At 44.7% G+C, this 25270-nt stretch overlaps 1 protein-coding gene across 1 annotated transcript in view; it reads left to right on the top strand.

Annotated features, from left to right (window-relative positions):
• The window catches only part of DLGAP1 (DLG associated protein 1), a 218325-nt gene that overhangs the window by 185543 nt on the left and 7512 nt on the right, over positions 1-25270 (top strand). The window contains exons 7-8 of the mRNA XM_032790259.1: positions 6064-6485; positions 15874-15965. Of these exons, the coding sequence (XP_032646150.1) occupies positions 6064-6485; positions 15874-15965 (514 nt within the window). The remainder of the gene's footprint in view (positions 1-6063; positions 6486-15873; positions 15966-25270) is intronic.

Raw genomic sequence — 25270 nt, forward strand, 5'->3', positions numbered from 1 at the left:
TCATGCTGCAGAGGAAGGCGAAAACCCCCCAGGGCCTCTGCCAATCTGCTCTGGAGGAAAATTCCTTCCTGACCCCAAATATGGCAATCAGCTAAAGCCTGAGCATGTGGGCAAGACTCACCAGCCAGACACCCAGGAAAGAATTCTCTGTAGTAACTCAGATCCCACCCCATCTAACATCTCATCACAAGCCATTGGACATATTTACTGCTAGTAGTCAAAGACGAATTAATTGCCAGAATTAGGCTATCCCATTATACCATCCCCTCCATAAACTTATCAAGCTTAGTCTTGAAGCCAGATATGTCTTTTGCCCCCGCTATTCCCCTTGGAAGGCAGTTCCAGAACTTCACTCCTTTGCTGGTTAGAAACCTTCGTCTAATTTCAAGTTTAAACTTCCTGATAGTCAGTTTATATTGTTTTGCCAACACATAATGAAACAAGCATATTTCCTAAATTCACCATTAAAGCCATGTTAAAATTTTGTCTGTGTCAAGCACACAGAGCTGGATCTATTTTACACACACTTTCCTGCTACATTACCTGACATGTCTTGAATGGCTGCTTGTAGCATCATATGGTTCTTCCATCCCATATACATTTGTATCATGATCTTCCACCACACTGCTGGAATTCTGCCATTCAAAGCATGGATTTTTATCAGAAGAGTGAATAAAAGGCAAGTTTTCATACTCTGGAATTTCTTCATAGTGGCGCACAGTCTCATATTCTGGTGGATAATCGCTTGTAAGAGAATTCAAGTGTGTTTGTGACAACTGCTACCCTGAGAATATTTGTTCATCTAAAGACTCTGATCTTTGACTGTTTGGTATATCATGCTGACTCCTATGTCTGTCTTTTCTTTTGTGATGCTGGGCTACCTATTTCTGCAGAACATGACTTGGTAGATTTAGTTTTTCTTTCGCTTGCTAGGGATGTTAAATTCCAGTTGTTACCAATACCATTCCCTTCCCCAGTGGGAAGACTGACTATGGCACCATCCATGGATTGGCTGTCCTTGGAAGGTGGATTAACTATGGCAAAGGGGGAGAACCCCTCCGATTGCTGTAGTGAGTGTCTATGCTGAAGTGGCAGAGCTTTGACTTATTTAATTCTAAGCTGATGCTGTATTCTGTTGACAAGTCATTTTTCTTTTGAAGGCAGATAGCTTTACGCAGTCCAGTGCAAAGAATAGTGTTTTAGGCAAGCAAGTAGCATTGTTTTATTAGATAAAAACAAAGGCAAGCAAAACTAGGCCATTCTCTTTTATAGCAGAGTCTGTGTTTGGTGGCACCAGCTCATATTGAAAACAGGAAGGATGTACTCCTGAAAGTTTTAAAATGTGATGCCTTTGGCAATACATCATCCTGGTAAGCAGAGCTTGATGTTTTCATGTGTGGGATTTGTTGTGTATTGAAAGTCAGTTCAAATAGTCATTCCGTTCGCACAGATACTAAGGTAGAAGCATATCAGCATTTAACTCGAGCTTGGTCTACACTACCAACTTATGTCAGTATAACTGCATCGCTTAAGGGTGTGGAAAATCCACCCCCCTGATCAACAACCTTTCCTCTGGTGTAGACAGGGTTATGTCAATGGGAGAGCTTCTCTTGTTGATATAGCTATAGCCTCTCGAGGAGGGGGAGTACCTACACTGATGGGAGAAGCTCTCCTGTTGGCATAGTAGCATCTTCACTAAGGGTATGGCTACACTTGGAAATGTGCAGCGCTGGGAGTTACAGCTGTGGTCGTACAGCTGTGTAGGAACAGCGCTGCAGTGTGGCCACACTGACAGCTACCAGCGCTGCAGTGTGGCCACATTTGCAGCATTTGCAGCGCTGTTGGGAGTGGTGCATTGTGGGCAGCTATCCCAGCGTTCAAGTGGCTGCAACGTGCTTTTCAAAAGAGGGGGGTGGGGTGGAGTGTGACAGGGAGCGTGGGGGAGACAGAGAGAGTGGATTTTTGGAGCAGACACTGTGACAGCTCCCTGCCTTGCAAATTCTGGCCATTTCCCCCACCCCTCTCTCAATCACTCTTAAATGTAAAAAGGCTTCAGACCAGATAAGCAGCTTCTCCGACGGACTCCCTCCCCCCCGCTGTGCTGTTTGTCTCCTCAAGCAAACAGCTGTGAACATTCCAAAGCCTCGGCTCGGCTCGCTCGCTGGAGCAAAGAGCAGCTGTGTTTGGTAGCTCCGGGGAGTACCTTCCGGTTTGTTGTAGACAGGAATTCTGGGATACCTCTTAATACCCTGGAGGCCAATAACAGCGCTGGTGAGTGTCCACACCTGATGAGCAGCGCTGCATCACCAGCGCTGGATTCGCTACACCCGTAGCAGACCAGGAGTACAGCCAACGCTGCAGCCAGGGAGTTGCAGCGCTGGCTGAGCTTTGTAAGTGTGGACACCGAGTAAGTTGCAGCACTGTAACCCCCTCACCAGCGCTGCAACTTGCAAGTGTAGCCAAGCCCTAAGCTCTATAAGTGCTGTAAGTGTAGACAAGCCCTAAGACACACAAACTGTGCTGAAATCACAAGAGACTTCCTGAAGGGCCTGGAGAAGATGTGCTGTCCATATTAAAGGAATTGCTTTCCCCCATGATTGCTGTCCCATGATATTAATTATCATTAGAAGAGGAATGCTTTTTTATTTTTATTTTTCTGCTATCTGTGGATCCTGACTGAACAACGGAAAGGGGAGAGTGTATGTTTTTGTAGGGGGCAAGCATTCCAGGAAGAGGGGAATAATAAGAAATATAAAGTGAGAAAATGTGAAGAAAGAGTTTTGCTTATTAAAGAATAAATAAATATCTAAAACTGAAGAGATCTGTCCACATCATATTTTGTAGTTTGTCGGTGCAAATGGAGCCTATCATGTAAAACTTTAATTGGATAACTGACTTTTCCATCACCTAACAACCTTTTTTCAAAGCAAGTGCACAAAAGCAGCTGTTTTATTAAAAACGTTGTATGATGTAAAAAAAAAAGTCTCTATAATTATAATAAGCTTGACAGATGCAGATACGACACATCTGTTTTACTGAGAAGACAACTGATACCATTAATAAATTTCCTGCATAATCCCTATGTCAGTTTTAGTATTGAGGAGCCCCTCCCAACTCCCATTTCATCTTGTTGTGCCTCTCTCAAAGCTTCATATCAATAGCCATTCTTCTTCTACTCCAGTAGGATTAAAGAGGATTCTCTTTGAAGTCTGTCAGTGAGGCTCCTTGCCTGGTCATTATTAAACGATACAAGATTCTCCCTCACCGTCCTCCCATCTATCACTCCACCAGAGATTAAATACACTTGACCAGATTTTGCTCTCAGTTACATACGGTAAATCTGGACTAACTCTTCAATGGAGTAATCAGAAGAGAACGTAAATGAGAACAAATGAAAATGAGGTCTGAATTCAGCCTAGTGCCTCTCCAGCATTCCCACCCTGTAGAAGACTAGGCTTGAAAATAGAGCCATGGTCTTCGAAGGGTAGCATTCAAACAGGGCTAGCTGACAGCAGCTTGGAAAGCAGATAATTTCTTTGAAAGGGAGTGAGGAGCAGGAGGCAATTGCTGTCTTGTACTCGAAAATCTGTGTTTACATTAAACAAAATTAAGGGCTGGATTCACCAGTACAATATTGCTGCTTTGCACTTCTCCCACAATAGAGCAGCTGTACACCTGGCTTAACTCAGGCTAATTAAGGGAGCGGGGCTCTATGGCTACTTTGCATCACTGGAGCTGTGCAAAAGGATTTATGGCTGCCGAGATTACTGTCAGATTGTGAACCAAGTGTAAACTAATGCAGATTCAGACAGACACGATTGGAGACAGCCTGAATTAGCTATGTGGAGAGCTATAAACTGTACTCATTGCAGGTGGATGTTCACTCTGAAGCCTAATTATGTTAATTTAAATATTATCCTTTTACTTATTTATTTATTCTGCCTCTCTCTGTTCTCCTCCCTAAAGGGGTAGGCTAGGCAGCTGCCCAGTTGCTTTCTTCCTCTGTGTTCCCACACAGGTCTCCAGACCTCACCTACACACAACATTCACTTGACCCCTGTATTTCCCTCTGTTTCTCTTCACAATCTACAGCAGCTCATATTCACCATCTCTGCCATGCCATGTTCTCCTGCAACACACTCAGTTTCCTCCTGCAGCCCTTCAGTCTGCCTCCTGCCCCTTATACTCCTCTTTGTTCCCTTCAGTTTGTCTCTTCCCCTCACACTCTTCTGTGCCCTCTCTGTCTGCCTCCTGCCCCTCAAGCTCTCCTGCTGCATCCCCTTTCAAGGTATGTCTACGCTGCGTGCTTCTTTTGGGAGTGCAGAGTATACATATGCGCAGGCCCCCCTAGCATGGGTATAAATAGCAGTGTACCTGGTGAGGCATGGCTTAGGCAAGTAAAGACGTGTCTGAGAAGGCTGTGGGTATGTACTCGAGTACATATCCTACACAGCTCTCTGGTCACCCAAGCTGTGCCTCCCTCTCTACACTGTTATTTTCAGCTATGCAGTGTCCCACTGCCTCCCTCCTGCTGAAGTCTTTCTCCACCACAGGAAAACACTCTGGCAGAGAGGCAGCAGGGGAAGGCTCACCAGCTTTTTCTGGTGCCCTTCCCTGCAGCAGTTAAAGGCTGTAGCAGGGGGGTTTCCCCACTTTCTTCCCCTACCAGACCCTTTTCCTCCCCACAGTGAGAGGCTCCTGTGGCAGAGAGCTGCTGAAGCCTTTCCCCGCTACCTCCAGGCTGCTATAGTCTTTCACTGACATGTGTAGCTACATACCGCACTGTGAACACAGCCTGCTTTTCCCTGCCGTGTGTAGGTACATGTACCATATGTCATCAACACTAGTATGCAGTATAGACTTAGCCTCAGTCTGCCTACTGTCCCGGCCTTTCTCTGACTCCCCATACTTTCCTGTTCCTCCTCCCCCAACAGTCCCATTCCTTGTATCTCCATATTCTGCCATCTCCTGTCTGGCCCTTATGTGCTGACTAAACGGCTGCTTTCTTCCCTCAGAAGAGCCTGACTTTAGCCCTATTAGAAATGATAGGAGATGAAGGCCATATTTGCTGAGGGAAATTTCACTATCATCTACAAATTTTAGGACATGGTGACCATCTTGCTGCTGGTAGTCTGTGTCTTTAGTCCTGCTGACAGTAACAGGAGATGGCGGCCATTACGGATATCGGCAGAAGATTGTGATATTGAGGGAGGAAATTAGAAAATCCCAGAATCCCTTAAAAAAACAATATTGTGAGACTTGCAATACAATTATGACAGTTGGCAATAATGACTTTTTGTGAAGAAGTAAATTAACCTATTCATGATTGAGGTAAATTAGAAATTAACATATAGAATATTTATGCTGAAAATACTTTTCCCGACCCACTCTGTCATAAAAATGCTTTATGTAATTAATTTGGTGGTCATAGTTTATTGGCAATCTCAGCAGAGAGGCAAAGACTGAATGCACACGGACACTGAACTACCCTGGCATCTACAGGTGATGATATTGACCGGGGAAGCATGGTTTCTCATTTCTCTGGCTATACCTGCTTAGTGCATAGAGAACTTCAGGCCAAGATTTTCAAAAGTCACTAATAATTTTGGCTGCCTCACTGTTTGGGTGCCCAACTTGAGACATCTTAAAGGAAGTCTTATCCAGAGAATGGAAGTTCAACACTTTCTGAAAATCAGGCTCCTTTAAAGTGTCTAGTCTAATTGGACACCCAAAGTCAATAGTTATCTCTGAAAGTCTTGGCCTAGTCTCCAGGCCTGTCAATCCAAAAACCATCACAAGCGCTAACCTCAAATCATAATTTGGCGGGGGAGGGGGGGGAATGATCGTTTGAAGAAAAAAATCTGTGCCGATAAATATTATGAACAAGAAAAATCGGTCTTTCTATTTCACATCTATAGCAGGGACAGCCATTCCCTCAGTCTCTGCAAGGAGAGATGGAATCTTAGAATATCCTCTGTTAACTGTATTTCCAGTGTATCACTGGAATGTTTGTTTAGGAAAATCTCTTTAACACTAAGCATTTTGTTTATATGTTCTTTGAAGCTTCCGCAGGTTTACTCGATCTAATAGTGTAACAGCAGCTGTGCAAGCAGACCTGGACTTCCATGAGAATTTTGAAATATCAGTAGACCCTCAGGAAGACAATACATGCACTGGGCAAATATCAAGACAATATTCCCGAGATGCAAGCACCTCCACTGTTAGCATACAGGGTTCAGGAAACCATTATCATGCATGTGTAGTAGATGACGACTTTGATACAGATTTTGATCCTTCAATTTTACCCCCTCCGGATCCCTGGATTGATTCTATAACTGAAGATCCTCTGGAGGCTGTTCAAAGGTCAGTTTGTCACAGAGATGGGCACTGGTTTCTGAAGCTTCTTCAAGCAGAAAGAGATCGTATGGAGGGCTGGTGCCAACAGATGGAGAGAGAAGAACAGGAAAACAACTTACCTGAGGACAGTAAGTAACTGAATACAATAATATCACTGCTAGAAATAGTCATTTCAGACCTGATCCAAAGTCTGTTAAAGTCAGCAGGAGTCTTTCCATTGACTCCTATGAGGTTTGATAAGGCCATTTGCCATTTATCTGTACAATAATCAGATGATAGGCCTGGTTATCAGAAGTGCCCAGTACCTGTAACTCCATTTGAAGTTGGGAGCTGCAGATGCTATCAGCTCTGAAAGTCAAGCCATAATAGTTTCCGTGGATACCATGTTCCTAAGAGGTTGTGGATGAAAATTAAGCTGTCTTGTGTACATTTGTATAGATGACATACATGGGCCTTATTTAGGTATACATCCACAGTGTATGGATTGGCATATGAAATAATTTTTCTGGGTTATATTATATGTGATGCTGTCAAGAATCACAGCTTTCTGGGTAAATGCTCCTCATTATACAAGAAACTTTATCTTAAATGGGAGTTGCATAGCTAATTTTTGGCCACTGAACTGGTCCTCTAGATATTGCAGGCTCCCATATTCTGTGACCATCACACACTAGGTGTATATATACAGAATGTGGCCTCTAATTTTGCACATGAAAATATTACACAACATTGTGAGTACAAGGCACATAACACACAGATTTGGCGCACTCATACTGCAACCTATTTATTTTTCACTAGCCTCATTATCAGAAATGGCTGAACTATTGTTACTGAAACTATTCAGCCCAAAGTAGAAACCAGCCATGGAGAATTTCAGACTAAATGGATATAATTTGGCAAGATAGTAAACAACTGAAAATGGGTTTATAACAAAGTGTTACCAAAACCTTAACAATAGGATATAACTACCCATTCCACCTATCCAAAAAACTGTAGTCCAAACCACAACTTCCAACAGCAGATCCAAACTTCCCACATTTGGGGTGTGTTTGGATTCAGGGTTTTGCTTGGGTTTCATCTTTAATGTATTTAGTGTTTATTAGCACAGGACACATGCCAGAATGGAACAGTTACCCCCGTAGGTATGCAGCTGATACAACCCATGAACTGGGCTGTGGGGGTTATAGTGAAAAGTGTGTGCACACATACATATATGGGAAAAATAAATATCAGTCCGATCACAAAATATATTTGCCTGCTTGTTACCATAACGACTGATGATAATGGAAAAACCTAATGATATTTTACTTGCCCATCAAAACAATTACTTATCTAGGGCAAGTGGGGAAATTGAATTTAGTAAGGCTAATTTATACACAGCTTTTAGTGAGAAGTTTGTTGATGTATTTCATTTTCTTTTTAATTGTAACATTTTTAAATTTTTAGCAATCAATGGAAAAATTTTAATTTGGGGCGAGTAACATGAAAGTTACGTAGGCTCTACTATTGCCTCCTTGACCAGTACAAGTTGCATTTTATATATCCTGCAGATTATTTATCTGCTTCTTTATTAACTGGCACTTCCTGGTTTTGGTGAAGGTTACAAGGGGTAAAAGGATCAACCTTGTTTAACAACCATTAGTGAGTTACTGGCTTCTTTGTGATGTCATCTGCGATTCTTGAATGTGACAGCTGCTTCCTGTGGACATTGTGTTTGACATTCCACTGCAGGACAGAGTTTCCTATTCTACCTGAAGCCAAATAAAAGCATATGGTGAGGGCCGCAGTAGCCAGCTCACTCATGCTGAGAACAAAAGCTTGTTGTTGGAAACTCAGAAGCAAATCATGTCTTTTTCATACACACACACACAAACTCTGCAGAGAAGGAGGAAATTTGTAATTGAGAAAATGTAAGTAGAGCAAGGAATGCATCTCTTGTTTTCAGCCTTCAACTCTGACAGTCTGCAGTGTGTTTTTGGCCTGATAACAAAATAATGAAAATCTGCAGTGAGCGAGGTTTCTTCAATGCCATGGCAGCTGACAAAATGCTTGTTCTCTCAGCAGTTGAAGTAAAATGATACAAGCTTCTCTCAGACAATGCAGCCCTTGTGTGAAACAGCTGTCTCTGGGAGACGGCTCACTGCTATTTGACAGTAGTTTGTATGTTACATAGATACGTTTGGTGTTATCTAACTGGGAATGAATCTACCAGATGGGACTGAATGTTTCTAGCTAGAAATGAAGTCTACTGCTTTGTATAAAAACACAGGTTAGGGTTTCAGTCATTCCAGGGAGAAATACCAGTATACATAAATATGGCTTTGCCTCCACTTTCTTGTCATAAACTACTTATTGTATGGAATTTGCTGGTTTGATCTGAAAACATTTGCTCATAAAACTGTAGCATGTGTAGTAGGCAGATTAATACCACTTTATCTTTGTATACTCACTCTTACAGTCAGGACACCTGATACTCCTTCAGCATATTTTACTATTTTGTGAATTCAGCAATGATTCTAGAGCTTTCTGTTTATGAAAGGAAAGAGTTGGAAATAAAGATGCAAACCTAACCATGTATTAAGGACCTCATCCAAAGCCTACTGAAGTCAATGGGATTCTTTCCATTTATTTTAATTGACTTTGTATCAGTCCTTTAACCGACCCTACTACACAACAAACTCTGACAAACCTTACATCAGTGGGCCAGATTCTCACTCTCACACCTTTAATCAATAGAGATATGATCTCAAGGCACATTTGCAGCTGGTTGTGGGTACAAACAAAAGCATTCTTACAATCCTTGGGCCATTTACTGAATTCACATAGAGTTTCAAAGGAATTTGAAAATTAATTTGATTTCATTAAATCTTAAGAAACATTTCAGGTCTGTGTGAAGTAGTGTAGCTTATTGACTCATAAACTTTCTGATGACCATCCAAAGCAAACAGTGGGTCTGATTCACCACAAGTCCTGGGTTTTAGGCAGGGATGTACACCGGTGTAATACTGGTGTAATGGAGAGATGAGTCAGACCCAACAAACTAAAGACTAAGAAAAAAAACAAAGGAACTTAACAAAAGGTTTGCCCATCATCAGTCTCATCACTTAGCATATATGCTGTACCCCTTTGGGCTTGTCTAGACATAAAAGTTGACCTCAAATCTGCAGTAACCCTGTATTCAAATCTAAGGTCTCTGCTAAGCAAAGGCAACAAACTGTGACAAATTAATGTGGGACTGGCAAAGTTTTAGTAATTTGTTTTAAATAAAGCATGAAATGTGAAGCTAAGGAAGGAAAGGTTGGGGAGAGATAGGAGCAACTCTTCTTTCTGCAAGTGATTATGCATAAGAAAATAAAACTAAACATTGATTTCTCCTTGTCCCTCAGATGTATTCCTGTAGTACTAATTATGAGCAAATAAAATCATCAGTTATTCCTACAGCTCCCTGACTCTTTCCTGTACTCTGCTTTTCTATAACTCTTCTCCCCAACTAGTTCCCTCTACACCAGCTTATTTCCCAAAGTCTCAAAAGAGCCAGGTCCCAGGTGTTATCCTTGCCAGGGTACAAAGATTTAAAGAAAAGTGAAATATCCACAGGCTACAAAATACAATACACCTCTACCCCGATATAACGCTGTCCTCGGGAGCCCCAAAATCTTACTGCGTTATAGGTGAAACCGCATTATATCTAACTTCCTTTGATCCGCCAGAGTGTGCAGCCTCTCCCCTACCCTGGAGCACTGCTTTACCGCGTTATATCCAAATTCATGTTATATAGGTCGCGTTATGTCGGAGTAGAGGTGTAACTAGAAAACTTGTTAGTCAGACTAATAAAAAACAGGTAAATCAAAGGACCAAAGGCCTGATTCTGCAGTGCTTATTCATATTAAGTGGCACTTGCAAACCCAACTAGTGCCATTAATCTTCGATGAGATCACTCACAATAATAAATGCTACTCAGTGTAAGGTTGTAGAATCAGTCCTTAACTTGTTTCATTCAGCTTTTTTCTCCTTAATAGCTGACTAAGGACAGGAGTGTTAGCATTAACTTTGAATTTCCTGGCTTTTGTCATGCTTTGAGTTATTTAAATGCAAGTCTGTTGACACAAATAGGCTAAATATTGGTCCATCCTGACTGGGAAATAGATTGTACCATCTCTATGGCAGGGTTCTCTTTCACATGCACAGTGCACAACTAACTTCTGCAACACAAACCTCAGTCTTGGTCCATTTTATTTTCTGCCACTGTTCCCTCCCCTTATTACTGATGCTCATCCTTGCAGTCAGCCAGTCTTCTATCTTCTGTTATCCAGCTGTCAGGTGTTAGAGAGACACAGTGGGTAAGATAATATCTTTTACTGGGCCAACTTCTGTTGGTGCAAGAGGCAAGCTTTCCTCTCTCACCAACAGAAGTTTGCCCACCCTGTTTGTTTCTCTAATATCCTGGGACCAACAGGACTACAATAACACTGTAAACATCAGGTGTTCATATTTTATGTGGCATTTTATGACCACAGTCCCAAAGTGGTTCCTTTGTTCTTTGTTAGACACTTCGTTAGGTCCATCATAATCAAAGTGCAAAGAGTTTGGCTGGTGTTTAGAGATCAAATAATATTTTTTAAAAACTCATCATATTATGACTTTCCACATCACCTCAATTTTACTACTTCGTCACTTTTTTCTATTTCTTGTTACCCTTTGAAACATACGCAGGCAAACTCCTTTCCAGATGTACCGAACTCCACTTTTTGCAATCACTTTTTGTCTAATTGGGAGGGGGTGGATTTTCTCTCCTCTACCCCTGCGTTTATTTATGTATCATCCAAAATGTGTACTACGCACCATTAGAAATGATGGTCCTTGCTCCAAAGAGTTTATAGTCTGTGTAGCTTTAAATAATACCTACCTATTTTCATCAGTAGATCTCAAAGAGCTTTATAAAGGAGGTCAGCATCATTATTCACATTTTACAGAGAGAGAAAATGAGGCATGCCGGGGTGAAGTGACTTGCTTAAGGTCACCCAGCAGCCAGTGGCCAAGATGGAAATAAAACTCAGGTCTCCTGAGTCCCTGCCCAGTGCTCGATGTACTAGACCACTCTGCAAATTTACCAGATTAAGAGCATGTCTGCCCTGGGAAATTGACTAGGTTAGCTATTCCAAATTAAATATTTCACTATAGCTATTGCACAGTACCTCCCCCATATAGACACTTTATTCTGGAATAAAAGTGATTTTATTCCAGAATAATTATTTTGCTTGCAGTATCACCTTTTTCCCAGAAGAGAGTGTCCACATGGGGGAGTTATTCCAGAATAACTATAGTGGGATAGCTTTTTCTCAATAGCTATGATGGGCAGTTCTCCCCACATAGGCAAGGTCAAGAAGTGGATTTATGAGGGGAGGGATGTCCAGGCTATTAGGAATAGAAGTATATGGTGGTTGTGGTCTGTTATGGCTACGTCTTGATGGATTTAATGAACAGGAGGGATTGTTTGTTTGCTTACTTTGTAAATTTTGTTGGTAGCATTATGAACTAAAGTTGTCAGTTTTAATGTTTTAATATATACTACTTTCCTCCTGCACTCACCTCCCTGTGCTGCTTAAAACTCCATCTGTCATTTTCTGATATATTGTCACTTTCTCTTATTCACTTAGTATTTGTCCCCAAAATTGTATTCAAGAATGGAGCCTTTCAGAATTTTAGCCAGATAAGTGCATGAGTGTGTTTTTATTTCATTTACCACAGTACACCTTAACCCTTCCGTTTCTGGCACTAGAGATTTTGACTGAGTCAGTGAAACAGGCACACTGCCTTGAAAACAAAAAGCAACAAGTATTATAAGGCAGTATTTAGCTATTGAGAAGACTTTTTGCCTTCTGGGAGATTCCTTTCAGTCTTTCAGGTGCTTTGTTTGAAGTCTTTTTTTTTTTAACTTGTGTGACAGGGTTGGTCTTGATGACTGGTAACATATTAACAGACTGCTTGTTTTCGAGGGTTAGGAAAATCAGTGACACTTGACTAGATACAGCAGGAGCTACAGCAGAAGTGATAACAATGGAGAACAACATCAGCATGCATCTCACAATCAACTGGGGTAAAGGTTTTAAACAACTAGCCAGTCATAGGCAGCCAGGGGTAAGAACTTCCTCCCCCCCCCCCCCATTTCTATCTAATGATACTTTAGAATATTAAACTTAAGTATTCTTTAAAAACAAAAAGGAAAGGGTGCATCACCCACCAAAAGTGTATTTTAAATTCACTTCTAAACAGACCTCAACATTATCTCCATGCAATCAATGTACATTTCATATAAAGTTCTATCTTAACTTTTTACTGAAAAGTTGAGGGACCATTTCCCCCCTCTCAACTACTAAGCTGTGTTGTGAAGCATCAGATGGCCATGCTCCAGAGAAGGCAGCTGTTCTGAAATATACACAGTGGGAAGAGTTTTCATAACAATGGGAACCACATGAAAGCTCTCAAAGTAGCTCCTCCCCACCATTGAAAGTTCCTTTCAGTTGAGTGGTTTGCACACTGGGTTGCATAAATGACTAGACACTCCAAGGGGTGCATTTTCAGCACAGTGCGCAGGGAATTAGACACACAATCTTTACTAACAATAATGACAGTTGTATGTAGAATTCCCGGTACAACATGCTGAAAATATTTCACTTAGTGAATCTTCCAGTTCAGAGCTATTTCCTGGCAGCGCTGAGCTCTGGGAGCAAAGTGGAAGGCTTGGGACTGTGTTTGTGTGTGCATGGCGTTCTTTTCTTTAGGGCTCTGAAGGGAGAATCCATAAAAGGCTCCTCCCCAAACACCCCCCCCCCCGACTATTTTACCCTTCTTCCTTTTACATTTACAGTGTAGTCTATGTCCAACTTTACTTCCACCTGGCTAAGTTGTTGTGCTACATTAATCAGCCTTAAAAGGATAAAATATGGAGCTGTGATTGTATAGCTGGGATCACTTAAGCCTACTTCAGTTCATAACTTAGTTTTGCCTCTATTTAGTTGGTGTCTCTGTGTTTGTGAATACCCAGAATAGTCTTTCAGTGTTAAATGGTTTTGTGGCAGTGCTCTGATATCCACCTCTAAAGTCTGGCCTGTGCTGAGTGGCCTGAGTTCTTTAAAGCGGATTTTACAACCCCAAAGTGTGGAAGGGATTTTCCCCCTTTGAGCTCTCCTCAACACTGTGTTTGAATTTATAGGGGTTTAGCATGGTCCATGGATAGAGCATCGGCTTGGGAGTCAGGAGAACTGGGATCTATTCTAGGTTCTGCCACTGACCTGTGACCTTGGGCAAGTCACTTAACCTCTCTGTGCCTCAGTTCTCCCTACTTCACATTGTTTGTCTTGTCTATTTAGACTGTAAGCTCCTCAGGGACTGCCTCTCTCTATGTTCTTGTACACTGCCTACCACGACTGGGCCCTATCCTCGTTGCGGCCTCTGGGCGCTACAATAATTATTTTAATATTAATGGTTCGAATCAAAGCAGAATGAGCGTATGGCTACACTTGAAATTTCAAAGCGCTGCTATGAGTATGGTCGGAGCGCCAGCTCTCCCAGCGCTGCACGTAAACCACATCCTATGGGTGCAGCGTGCAGCGCTGCTGCCGCACTGATTACACTGAGGCTTTACAGTGCTGTATCTTGCAGGGCTCGGGGGTGTTTTTTCACAACCCTGAGCGCAAAAGTTGCAGCGCTGTAAAGTGCCAGTGTAGCCATACCCTGAATGTTGTTCATGTCTTTCATTAGTTAAGTGGTAAATACCAATTTAAGTTCATCCAGACTGTTGTAAAACCATATAATATGGGCCGGATTCTCTGGTCTACTATAACTCATTGTACCACTCTGATGGTGCAAAGAGACCATAAAGCTGCCTTAACTGACCAGTGTGTGGGAATCGCCAAGAGGTGCAAAGCTGCCATAGTGACCCTGTGCTGCCTTCCTCTGGCTCACCAATGTAGTAGACACAGCTGGGGGAAGCATGGCATGGAGCACCGTTATGCTCTGGTGAGTGTTGGCTACTGAAATGGTCAATTAGGGTCATAGGTGGCTGGGAATGACTGAGAAAAGCCCTGAAGCTGCTCAAAGTTGCAGTGGTGACTGGATGGCCCTAGGACCAGGGTGGACGTTGTAAATGTGACATAGGGCCACTGTTCCCTCCTCCTGGGACCAGCACCAGCCAGCAGTCAGCCAGGCCCAAGAACTGGGCCCTCTATTTCTGAGAGAAACAGCTGAGGTATTGGTAGAAGCTGTGTTTCCCCAATATGGCACATGATTAATTACACATTTGTAACACTTTCTGAAAGCTCTTTACCATTCTGCATGTGAGGCCAGGTCAACACTAGAAACTTTCAAGTATCAGAGGGGTAGCCGTGTTAGTCTGGATCTGTAAAAGCAGCAGAGAATCCTGTGGCACCTTCTAGACTAACAGACGTTTTGGAGCATGAGCTTTCGTGAGTGAATACCCACTTCGTCATATGCATCTGACGAAGTGGGTCTTCACCCACGAAAGCTCATGCTCCAAAACGTCTGTTAGTCTATAAAGTGCCACAGGATTCTCTGCTGCTTTTACTAGAAACTTTGGCAGGTATAACAGTGTCAGGGTATGTCTATACTACCTGCTGGATCGGCGGGTAGTGTTCGATGTATTGGGGATCGATTTATCACTTCTCGTCTGGACTCGATAAATTGATCTGCTAATCGACGCCCGTACTCCACCTCGGCAGGAGGAGTAAGCGGAGTCCACGGGGGAGCCACGGCAGTCGACTCACCACAGTGAGGACAGCCAGGTAACTCGAACTGAGATACTTCAACTTCAGCTACGCGAATAGTGTAGCTGAAGTTGCGTGTCTTAGTTCGAACCCCCCCGCTAGTGGAGCCCAGGCCTCAGAAAGGGGGGTGATTTTTCACAACATTTCTATATCAGCAAAAGCTATTGTGTAGATGTGGTTATACAAGCATAGAAGTGTGCTTGCACGGTTTATTAATTCAAACAGAAAATTCACCAAATAACTCAAACCAAAGCTATTCCCCTGACCAACACAGGAGCCCAGAGACCTTTCACTCTACACCTCTACTCCAGGGACAGTCACAAGAGCCAGCCTCTGTCCTGCAGCTCCCCACAACTGAGTGCTCTCAGCCCTTTGTAAGTATGACCCGGCTCCTTCCCAACTGGGTCTGATAATCAAACAGGGTTGGCTGATCACCAGCCCCCCGGCCTTTAAAAGGGCAGATCACCCTGTTACACCAATGTTTTCATTTGAGGATCCCGTATAAGCTATACCAGAAAAAACACTTTATGTATAACTATCCTGGCAAACCTTTTCTAGTGTACAGTTGGACTTAACTGTTATCAGCTGCTCTAGAATGCATGAGTCAGAGGTAACATTCTTTTAAAAAATGAATGATGTTTACTCCATAACTTCTTCATTGGTGTATATGGTTCAGTCACTACAGAAGGGCACTGGTCTAACTGGTGCTGACTTATCTTTACTTTCCTGTCAGTCCTAGGGAAAATTCGAACTGCAGTGGGCAGTGCACAGCTTCTTATGGCCCAGAAATTTTACCAGTTCAGAGAACTGTGTGAAGAAAACCTGGTATGTAATGTTTATTATAGATATGATTGTGCGTCTGTTATTGCTAAGGAATTTTCTCTGTGAGTCACTATCCCTTAAGTTGTGTAAAGCTTTTTCTAGATTAGAATATCTGCAATTTATTCCAGTAAAGGGCTTGATTCCTCCAACCAATGTAAATCCATTGAATTTAATCGAGTTACACCAGTGTCAAAACAGTGGGAGATCAGTGTGAGGCCCATAATAATTAAAAACGAGAGAAACTCAAAAGGCTCAGGATGAAATTCAATGGGAGCTTTGCCAATGACTTCTACAGCAGCAGGATTTCACACTTGGAATTTGGATTCTTTTCAGATAAGCACCCAAAAGTTTGGATGCTTTTCAAAACTGAGTTGACCTCTTGAGTCTTCAAAATTGGACTGGAAATCTTTTGGGATGACAGTTTCTCATGGGATTTCCAGTGCTGCTTGCTTTCAGTTGGACAGATGTGCCATAACGCAATATCTGTTATGGAATTTTGGCCCATCTGCCTCCAAACCAAGGAAGTGTAGCATTTTGCACAAATGAAAAATAATGAATAATTGAAGCTAACCAAACTCTTCCAAATCTTCAAAAAGGCAAAGAGGCAAAAGAAAGTTCTTAATTTCTCAGAATCAGTTTGCCTATCCCTAATAATGCACAATACATTGTATACCACATACCTAAAATGTTGATAATACTTTGCATTTATCAAAGATTTCAAACCATGTTTTACACTACTGTATATACTCGTTTATAAGCTGACCCTCCATGATGGTTAGGTAAAAATAGCAAAAACTGTATGACCCTTTCGTAAGCCAACCCTATATTTCAGGAGTTGGAAGACTTTGGCTCCTGGCCGGTTAGGGTAAGCTGCTAGTGACCCAGGATATTTTGTTTACCTGGAGCGTTCACAAGCACGGAGCCCCTCAGCTCCCAGTGGCTGCAGTTTGCCGTTGCCAGCCAGTGTGAGCTGAGGAGCTCCATGCCTGCAGACGCTCCAGGTAAACAAAACGACAATGTATTAGATATTCAATTCAATGATTCCATGGGGTTTAAAATAATCAAACTTTGGTGTAGACCTGTTTATAAGCTGACCCCTGCTCTTTGATGCATCACTTTTTTACCAAAAATATTCAGCTTATGAACTAGTATATACAGTAATTCTTAGATTTTAAGGCCAGAAGGGACCACTGTCATCATCTAGTGTGACTTTCCAGTATAACACAGGCCGTAGAACTTACCTAAATTAATTCCTGTTTCAGCTATAGTATATGTTTTAGAAAAATGGCCAGTCTTGACTTAAAAAGTCTAGTGATGGAGAATCTACCATGACTCTTGATAAGTTGTTCCAATACCTAATTACTCTCACTCTTAAACATTTTCATTTTATTTTTAGTCTGAATTTATTTAGTTTCAACTTCAACTTGTTATACCTTTGTCTGCTAAACAGAAGAACCCTTGGTTATCAAATGTTTAAATATTCACCATTGCAGAGTAGATAAGGACAATTATCCCAAATTTACTCTTGAAGAATCTGAAGCACAGAAAGGTTCAGGACAGAGCAGAGAATGGAACGCAGAACTTATGGCTCTCTTTCCTCTGCGCTAGCCATCCTGTTGTTAAGCTTTCTTCCTAAAACATCCAATCAGACTGAGATCAGATTGCCGTGGCTCCAAATTACAGATAAACTGATTTTGTTTTTCATTATTACAAAAACACTTCTTAAACCATGCCAAGCTGACATTATGGGATAGTGTATTTTAATGTGACATTTGCTGACCCCATTCTCATCCAAGTCGTTAGGAATCTCTCAAAGAGAGCTGGATCAGGGCCTTAAAGAGAAGAAAATAACTGTAAAAACGCCATATTGAACTCTATTTTGTAACCAGAGGTTCAGTCCTGTGGCAAAGGACTGAAGACAAAGGGAGATGAAGCAGCACCTCAGAGGATCAGGACCTAAATTAAAAATCTACCTAAATTGCAAGATGCCACGGAAATCAGCTCTGCATGAGTTAGTCCTCTTATTAACATGAAGAATGAAAAAGTATTTTGTTCCCATATCTGTGTATGTAAAAGTTACTATTTCAGTTTGCCTACCTAATAATGTCAATGGTCAAGAAATATAACCTTTATCCTTTCTATGCAGGTTTAGGTTTTGTAATGACCCAACCACTCCCAGTCTTTATTCAGGCCCTAATGTTTGATGGTATCCAGTTTGCAAATTAATTCCAGTTCTGCAGTTTCACGTTGGAGTCTGTTTTTGAAGTTTTTTTGTTGAAGAATTGCCACTTTTAGGTCTGTTATTGGGTGACTAGGGAGATTGAAGTGTTTTCCTACTGGTTTTTGAATGTTATAATTCCTGATGTCAGATTTGTGTCCATTTATTCTTTTGCATAGAGACTGTCTGGTTTGGCCAATGTACATGGCAGAGGAAACTAATTTCCCCAATACTAATTTCCCCCTACTGTTACCCCTACTGTTACTTCTTGTCAACTGTTTGAAATGGGCCACTCTCATTACCATTACAAAAGTTATTTTTCCTCCCTTGGTATCCTGCTGTTAATTGAATTGTCTTGTTAGACTGACCTCACACTTGGTAAGGCAACTCCCATCTTTTCATGTATTTATAGCTGCTCCTGTATTTTCCACTCCATGCATCTGATGAAGTGGTTCTAGCCTACAAAAGCATATACCCACATAAATTTGATAGTCTCTAAGGTGCCCCAAGGACTTCTCTTGTTTTTTTAGGGAAACAGTTTCATAAACAACACTTGGTTTATTTTTTGCTGGAGAAAGATGTGTTAACACAATGCGACATAAAACCATAATCTCAGCCGAGCCAGCTATCATACAGAATTGTTGGGTGTCAGGACAGGTCTGATTTGAAGAGATGCTGAGCGGCCAGAGTTCTTCTTTGAGTGCTTGCTCATATCCATTCCAATTAGGTGTGTCCGCGCCATGTGCACGCTCATTGGAAGATTTTTACCCTAGCAACATTCAGTGGGTCGCCTGGGCGCTCCTTGGAATGGCGCCGCTATGGTGCCAGATATGTACCCCTGCCGACCCAACGGCCCTTCGGTTCCTTCTTACCACCCGTGTTGGTCGTTGGAACAGGGGAGCGCGGCTTAGCTGACTTACACTTCCCTAGCTACTTGTAGTTTTTCTCATTATTCTTGTGTATATAGTTGAAATTTCTATACTTAGTTATTTTTTAGTTCTTTACTTAAGTTAGTGTATATAGTTAAGAGGAGTTCGGGAATTAGCCCCTTCCCCGCACCCGGTGCTGGGGCCCATGCCCAGTTCACCAGGTTTCAAACCGTGCTCAGCCTGTCACAAGCCGATGCCAACAGGAGATCCTCACGACTTCTGCCTTAAGTGCCTTGGGGAGTCTCACCTCGCCGATAAGTGCCGCATTTGCAAGGCCTTCAAGCCGAGGACAAAAAAGGAGCAGGACTTTTGTCTCAAACAACTCCTGATGGAGGCAGCTCTTACTCCTCCGCCCTCGGCACGGAGCGCTGGACAATCTACTGCCAGAAGCGCCTCTTCAGCACCGGATCACAATGGCACCGCTAAGACCCCTTGGCACCGACCATCTACGGCACCAGTGCCTCCTCGGCACCGTTCTCTTTCCCCGAGGGTGAAGAGACCTAAGACTTCCGCTGCTTCTATGCCCTCTGCACTGCAGCCAAAGCACCCGGATAGATCGGACCACCCGTCACCTACACCTGTCGCGGCACCGACTACCTTGGCACCGTCGATGCTGGTCCCACAAAGGCCGTCGAGTCCGGTCCCTGAAAGCTCCCCACCAAGAGCAGTGGTTGAGCTCACGATTCCCTCCACGCCGGAGACATTCTCCACGGCGAGGGATCTCATCGCAATGACTGAGTCTGCGCTACCTCAACCCCCAGCACTGCCAGTGCGGGTCATACAGTCTGTGGGCAAACCTGCCCTAATAAGACCACCTTCTGTTGGCACCGCAGAATGGCACCACTCATGATCACGATCCTGCCAGTGTTCCCAGTCCCATCGCTGATCCCGGTCCTGACGCCTCTCGCAGTCCTGGCACCGATCACCTCTTCAGTACCGGTCGTACTTGCTGCGCAGATCATCGTCCCGGTCGCCGGCCCGGTACTCTCGGTACCGATCCAGCTGCCGGCACCGCTCCAGGCACCATGACTCTCTCAGCTGATCCAGATGCCGAGCTTCGAGATCCCGGTCGACCTCCTGGCACCCCTCTGGTCGTAGATCCCGATCTCGTTCCCGGTACCGGTATGGCTCCCGGTACCGATCCCCAGGGCCTCATAAAGCAAAAACAACCAGAGAGGGTTTTTCAGCTCCTCCTTGGCCATCCCGCCTCCGATCTGTGTCATCCCAGGTGGACAGTTCACATACACAGGACGGGGGGACCCCAGTGTGCCCACTAGGATCTTCCAGGAGACCCAGGCCCAAGATCAAGGCCCCCATCAGTGGTCATTCTGGACGCTTTGGGCATATCACCAGGCCCAAGGTGTACCTCCAGCCCCATCTCGCTATGCTACATCAGAGCACAGGGTTCCAGAGGCGACCATCAGCCGCTCCCATCCTCCCACTACGGAGGAAGTGCCAGCTCCCCCACCAGAGTCTGAGTTATCAAGGGAGCCAGAGGGCATCCAGGTCCACGAGGCCCCACAGGACCCACTTGTCCTTTCATCTTTGTCCTCTCCTGATGAGGCAGTGGCAGGGACATCCTCCACGGGCCCTCCTCCAATTGACCTGAAAGCTCACCAGGACCTCCTGAGACGTGTGGTGCCCAATATGAATCTCCAGGCAGAGGAGGTTCCGGAGATAGAGGACCCGGTGGTGGACGCCCCCACAAGAGTGGCCTTACCATTTATCCAGACGATCCAGGCCAATGCTGATACCATCTGGCAGTCTCCAGCCTCCATTCAACCCGCTGCCAGGGGTGTTGAGCGCAAGTACATGATGTCCTCCAAGGGGTATGAGTACTTGTATGTCCATCCTCCTCCCTGCTCCTTTGTTGTACAATCCGTCAACAAGAGGGAACACCATGGCCAGGAAGCTCCGGTGCCAAAATTGAAGGAGGCTAGGCGTATGGACTTATTGGGCCGTAAGGTGTACTCTGCAGGGGCCCTCCAACTCCGGGTGGCGAATCAGGAAGCCTTGCTTAGCCGCTTCAACTACAACACCTGGGCAGCGGTGGGCAAGTTTATGGAGCTAGTTCCCCAGGACTCCCGTCAGGAATTTGCAGCCCTCTTGGAGGAGGAGAAAAAGGTGGCGAGAACTTCCCTCCAGGCGTCGTTGGATGCAGCTGACTCTGCAGCCAGAACTCTGGCCTCGGGAGTCACCATGAGGCATATTTCATGGCTCCAAGTGTCAGCCCTCCCGCCAGAACTTCAGCATATGATACAGGACCTGCCCTTTGACGGTCGAGGGTTGTTTTCTGAAAAGACAGACCCTAGGCTACAAAGCCTGAAGGACAACAGGGTCACTATGCGCTCTCTTGGCATGCACACGCTGGTGACTCAGCACAGGCCTTTCTGTCCCCAGCCTCACCGCCCGTACCCTCTACCTAGACAAAGGAAGGACTTTGGTAGAAGGCGGGGTAGGGCCAGCCGTAGACGATAGTCAGGATCCCAAGGGAGCCAAAATCAAGGTCCCTCTAAACTACCTATGGGGCCAAAACCTAACTTTTGAAATTATGCCCAAGGACGGCATACCAGTTACGTTCCAGGATCTTTTCCCTCCTTTTTCCAACTGCCTCTCCTTTTCCCTCCCTGCGTGGTCCTTCCTAACTTCAGATCATTGGGTCCTACGCATGGTGGAACTTGGGTACCATCTCCAGTTTATTTCACCCCCCCTTCCACCCCCCATCCTTGTCCCTTTTCAGCAACCCCTCTCACGAGCAACTCCTCTTACAAGAGGTACAGTCACTCCTTGCCATGGGAGCCATAGAGGAGGTACCAAACGACGAAAGGGGCAAGGGGTTTTACTCCCACTATTTCCTAATTCCCAAGGCAAAGGGAGGTCTCAGACCTATGCTAGACCTGCGAGAACTCAACAAGTTCATGATAAAGTTGAAGTTCCTTATGGTACCCCTGGGGACCATCATCCTGTCCTTGGATCCCGGAGACTGGTATGCCACCCTCGATATGAAGGACGCATATTTTCACATTGCCATTTATCCTCCTCACAGGCAGTACCTCCGGTTTGTGGCCAACTGTCAGCATTTCCAGTTTACGGTCCTACCGTTTGGCCTCTCTACAGCCCCAAGAGTATTCACAAAGTGCATGGCTGTAGTAGCCGACGCCCTCCGCTGCCGTTGGATACACGTTTTTCCGTATCTGGACGATTGGCTCATCCGAGGGTCCTCAGAGTCACAAGTCTCCTGTCATGTGAGCATCGTCAAGGACCTATTCATTCGTCTAGGCCTGATGATCTACACAGAGAAATCTATTCTGGTTCCCACACAGAAGATAGACTTCATTGGGGCCATTCTGGACTCCAATCTCGCCAGAGCCTGCTTACCTCAGCCTCAGTTTCAGGAGATGGTAACAATTATCCGAGGCCTACAGAACTTCTCGGTCTCTTGGGTCACGTGGCTGCCTGCACCTTCGTGACTGAACACGCCAGGCTACGTTTCCGTCCCCTCCAATCTTGGCTCAACTCAGAATACCACCCGAACAGAGACACCATAGACATGATAGTCACCATTCCCTTGAGCATCATACGCTCCCTCAACTGGTGGCTGACACCCTCCCTGGTGTGTGCAAGGATGCCGTTCCATCCGCCCCAGCCTTCTATGTCCCTGACAACGGACGCGTCATCTCTCGGCTGGGGTGCTCACCTTGGACATCTTCGCACTCAAGGCCTTTGGTCATCTCAGGAGCTGACCTTGCACATCAATGTCCAAGAACTGAAAGCAGTCAGCCTTGCATTTGCAAGCCCATTGTGTCTCAGTGTTCACAGACAACACAACGGCAATGTATTACATAAACAAGCAGGGAGGGACACGGTCTTCCCCCCTTTGTCAGGAAGCCGTCCAACTCTGGGACTTTTGTATAGCCCACTCGATAGACCTAGTAATGTCCTTCCTCCCAGGTGTTCAGAACACTCTGGCAGATCAACTCAGCAGATCCTTCCTGTGTCACGAGTGGTCGATTCAGCCGGACGTTATTTATTCTGTTTTCCAGAAGTGGGGATTTCCCCACATAGACCTCTTCACTTCCCGCGAGAACAGGAAATGTCAGATGTTCTGCTCCTTCCAAGGTCTCTCCCTGGGGTCAATCTCGGACACCTTCCTGATGCCGTGGATGGGCCAACTGCTTTATGCCTTTCCACCGTTCCCGCTGGTTCACTGGGTTCTGCTAAAGCTCCGCAGAGACGGAGCTCACTTAATCATGATCGCTCCAGCGTGGCCCAGGCAGCACTGGTACACCAAGTTGCTCGACCTTTCGATAGCCAACCCAATTACCCTGCCTCTGCGCCCAGACCTCATAACTCAGGACCACGGCAGACTTCACCACCCAGACCTGCAGTCCCTTCACCTCACGGCATGGCTGCTGCATGGTTAATCCAAACAGAATTATGTTGCTCTGCCTCAGTACAACAAGTACTCCTGGGTAGCAGAAAACCTTTCACTCGGGCCATGTATCTGGCCAAGTGGAAGAGCTTCTCCTGCTGGTGCGAAACGCAAAACGTTACTCTCACCGAGGTCCCGATCCCCACCATCTTGGACTACCTCTGGTCTCTCAAACAGCAGGGCCTAGCAATATCATCATTGAGGGTGCACTTGGCGGCTATCTCTACCTTCCACCCAGGGGAGAGTGGCCGCTCAGTGTTCTCACGCCCTATGGTTTCTAGGTTCCTCAAGGGCTTGGAACGCCTATACCCCCAGGTACGCTGCCCCGCCCCAAGCTGGGACCTCAACCTGGTTCTATCCAGACTTATGTCTGCCCCATTCGAGCCACTAGCAGCCTGCTCGCTACTATACGTATCCTGGAAAACAGCTTTCCTTGTAGCCATTACATCAGCCAGATGAATCTTCGAGCTTCGGGCTCTCACGGTGGACCCACCGTATACTGTGTTTCACAAGGACAAGGTGCAGTTGCGACCACACCCGGCATTCCTCCTTAAGGTAGTATCAGCCTTTCATGTCAACCAGGATATCTTCCTTCCGGTCTTCTTCCCGAAACCACACTCAACACGAAGGGAGCAACAATTGCACTCCCTAGATGTTTGTAGAGCACCCGCATTTTATATCGAGTAGACAAAACCCTTTCGTAGAACGCTCCAACTCTTCGTCACAATGGCGGACCGAATGAAGGGCCTACCTGTCTCCTCCCAGAGGATTTCATCTTGGGTGACGGTCTGCATCCGTACTTGTTATGACTTGGCTAATGTTCCCTCAAGCCGCCTCACTGCACATTCTACCAGGGCCCAGGCTTCATCTGCTGCCTTCCTGACTCGTGTACCCATCCAGGAGATATGCTGTGCAGCTACCTGGACTTTGTTCGGTACATATCTTTGCCTCTCATTACGCTCTGGTTCAACAGTCCAGAGATGACGCAGCCTTTGGCTCAGCAGTTTTGCATTCTGCAACATCTCACTCTGATCCCACCGCCTAGGTAAGGCTTGGGAAACACCTAATTGGAATCAATATGAGCAAGCACTCAAAGAAGAAAAGACGGTTACTCACCTTTGTAACTGCTGTTCTTCGAGATGTGTTGCTCATATCCATTCCAAATCCTCCCTCCTTCCCCTCTGTCAGAGTAGCTGGCAAAAAGGAACTGAAGGGCCATTGAGTCGGCAGGGGTATATATCCAGCGCCATAACGGTGCCACTCCAGGGGGCACCCTGCCAACCCACCGAGTGTTGCTAGGGTAAAAATCTTCCAACGAGCATGCACGCGGCGCGCGCACACCTAATTGGAATGGATATGAGCAACACATCTCGAAGAACAACAGTTACAAAGGTGAGTAACCATCTTATCCCATTACCTCAAGTGAAGTTGTGGGTGTTCAGCACTTCTGAAAAATTAAGCTGTAAACCAGTGTATCCAACAGTCTATTTTATTTAAATCATTTAAAGAGATCCGTCAGACAGACTTCACCAGAGCAGTGTGCAGCATTTGACTGGAAGGTCAAAATCTTACGAGCCAGTGGCACACGTAAAGTTTTAACAGCCAGATTCTGGTTCAACATATAACTCTCTCCAAAAGAGTGCCCTGCAAAAGTAAGGTTAACGTGCATCCATATTCTCTTTCCCTATTTATTTCCTTCTGCAAAGATTACAGGGTACATTTATTTAAA

This window comes from Chelonoidis abingdonii, chromosome 2, assembly GCF_003597395.2.
Source record: "Chelonoidis abingdonii isolate Lonesome George chromosome 2, CheloAbing_2.0, whole genome shotgun sequence".
Lineage (NCBI taxonomy): Eukaryota > Metazoa > Chordata > Testudines > Testudinidae > Chelonoidis > Chelonoidis abingdonii.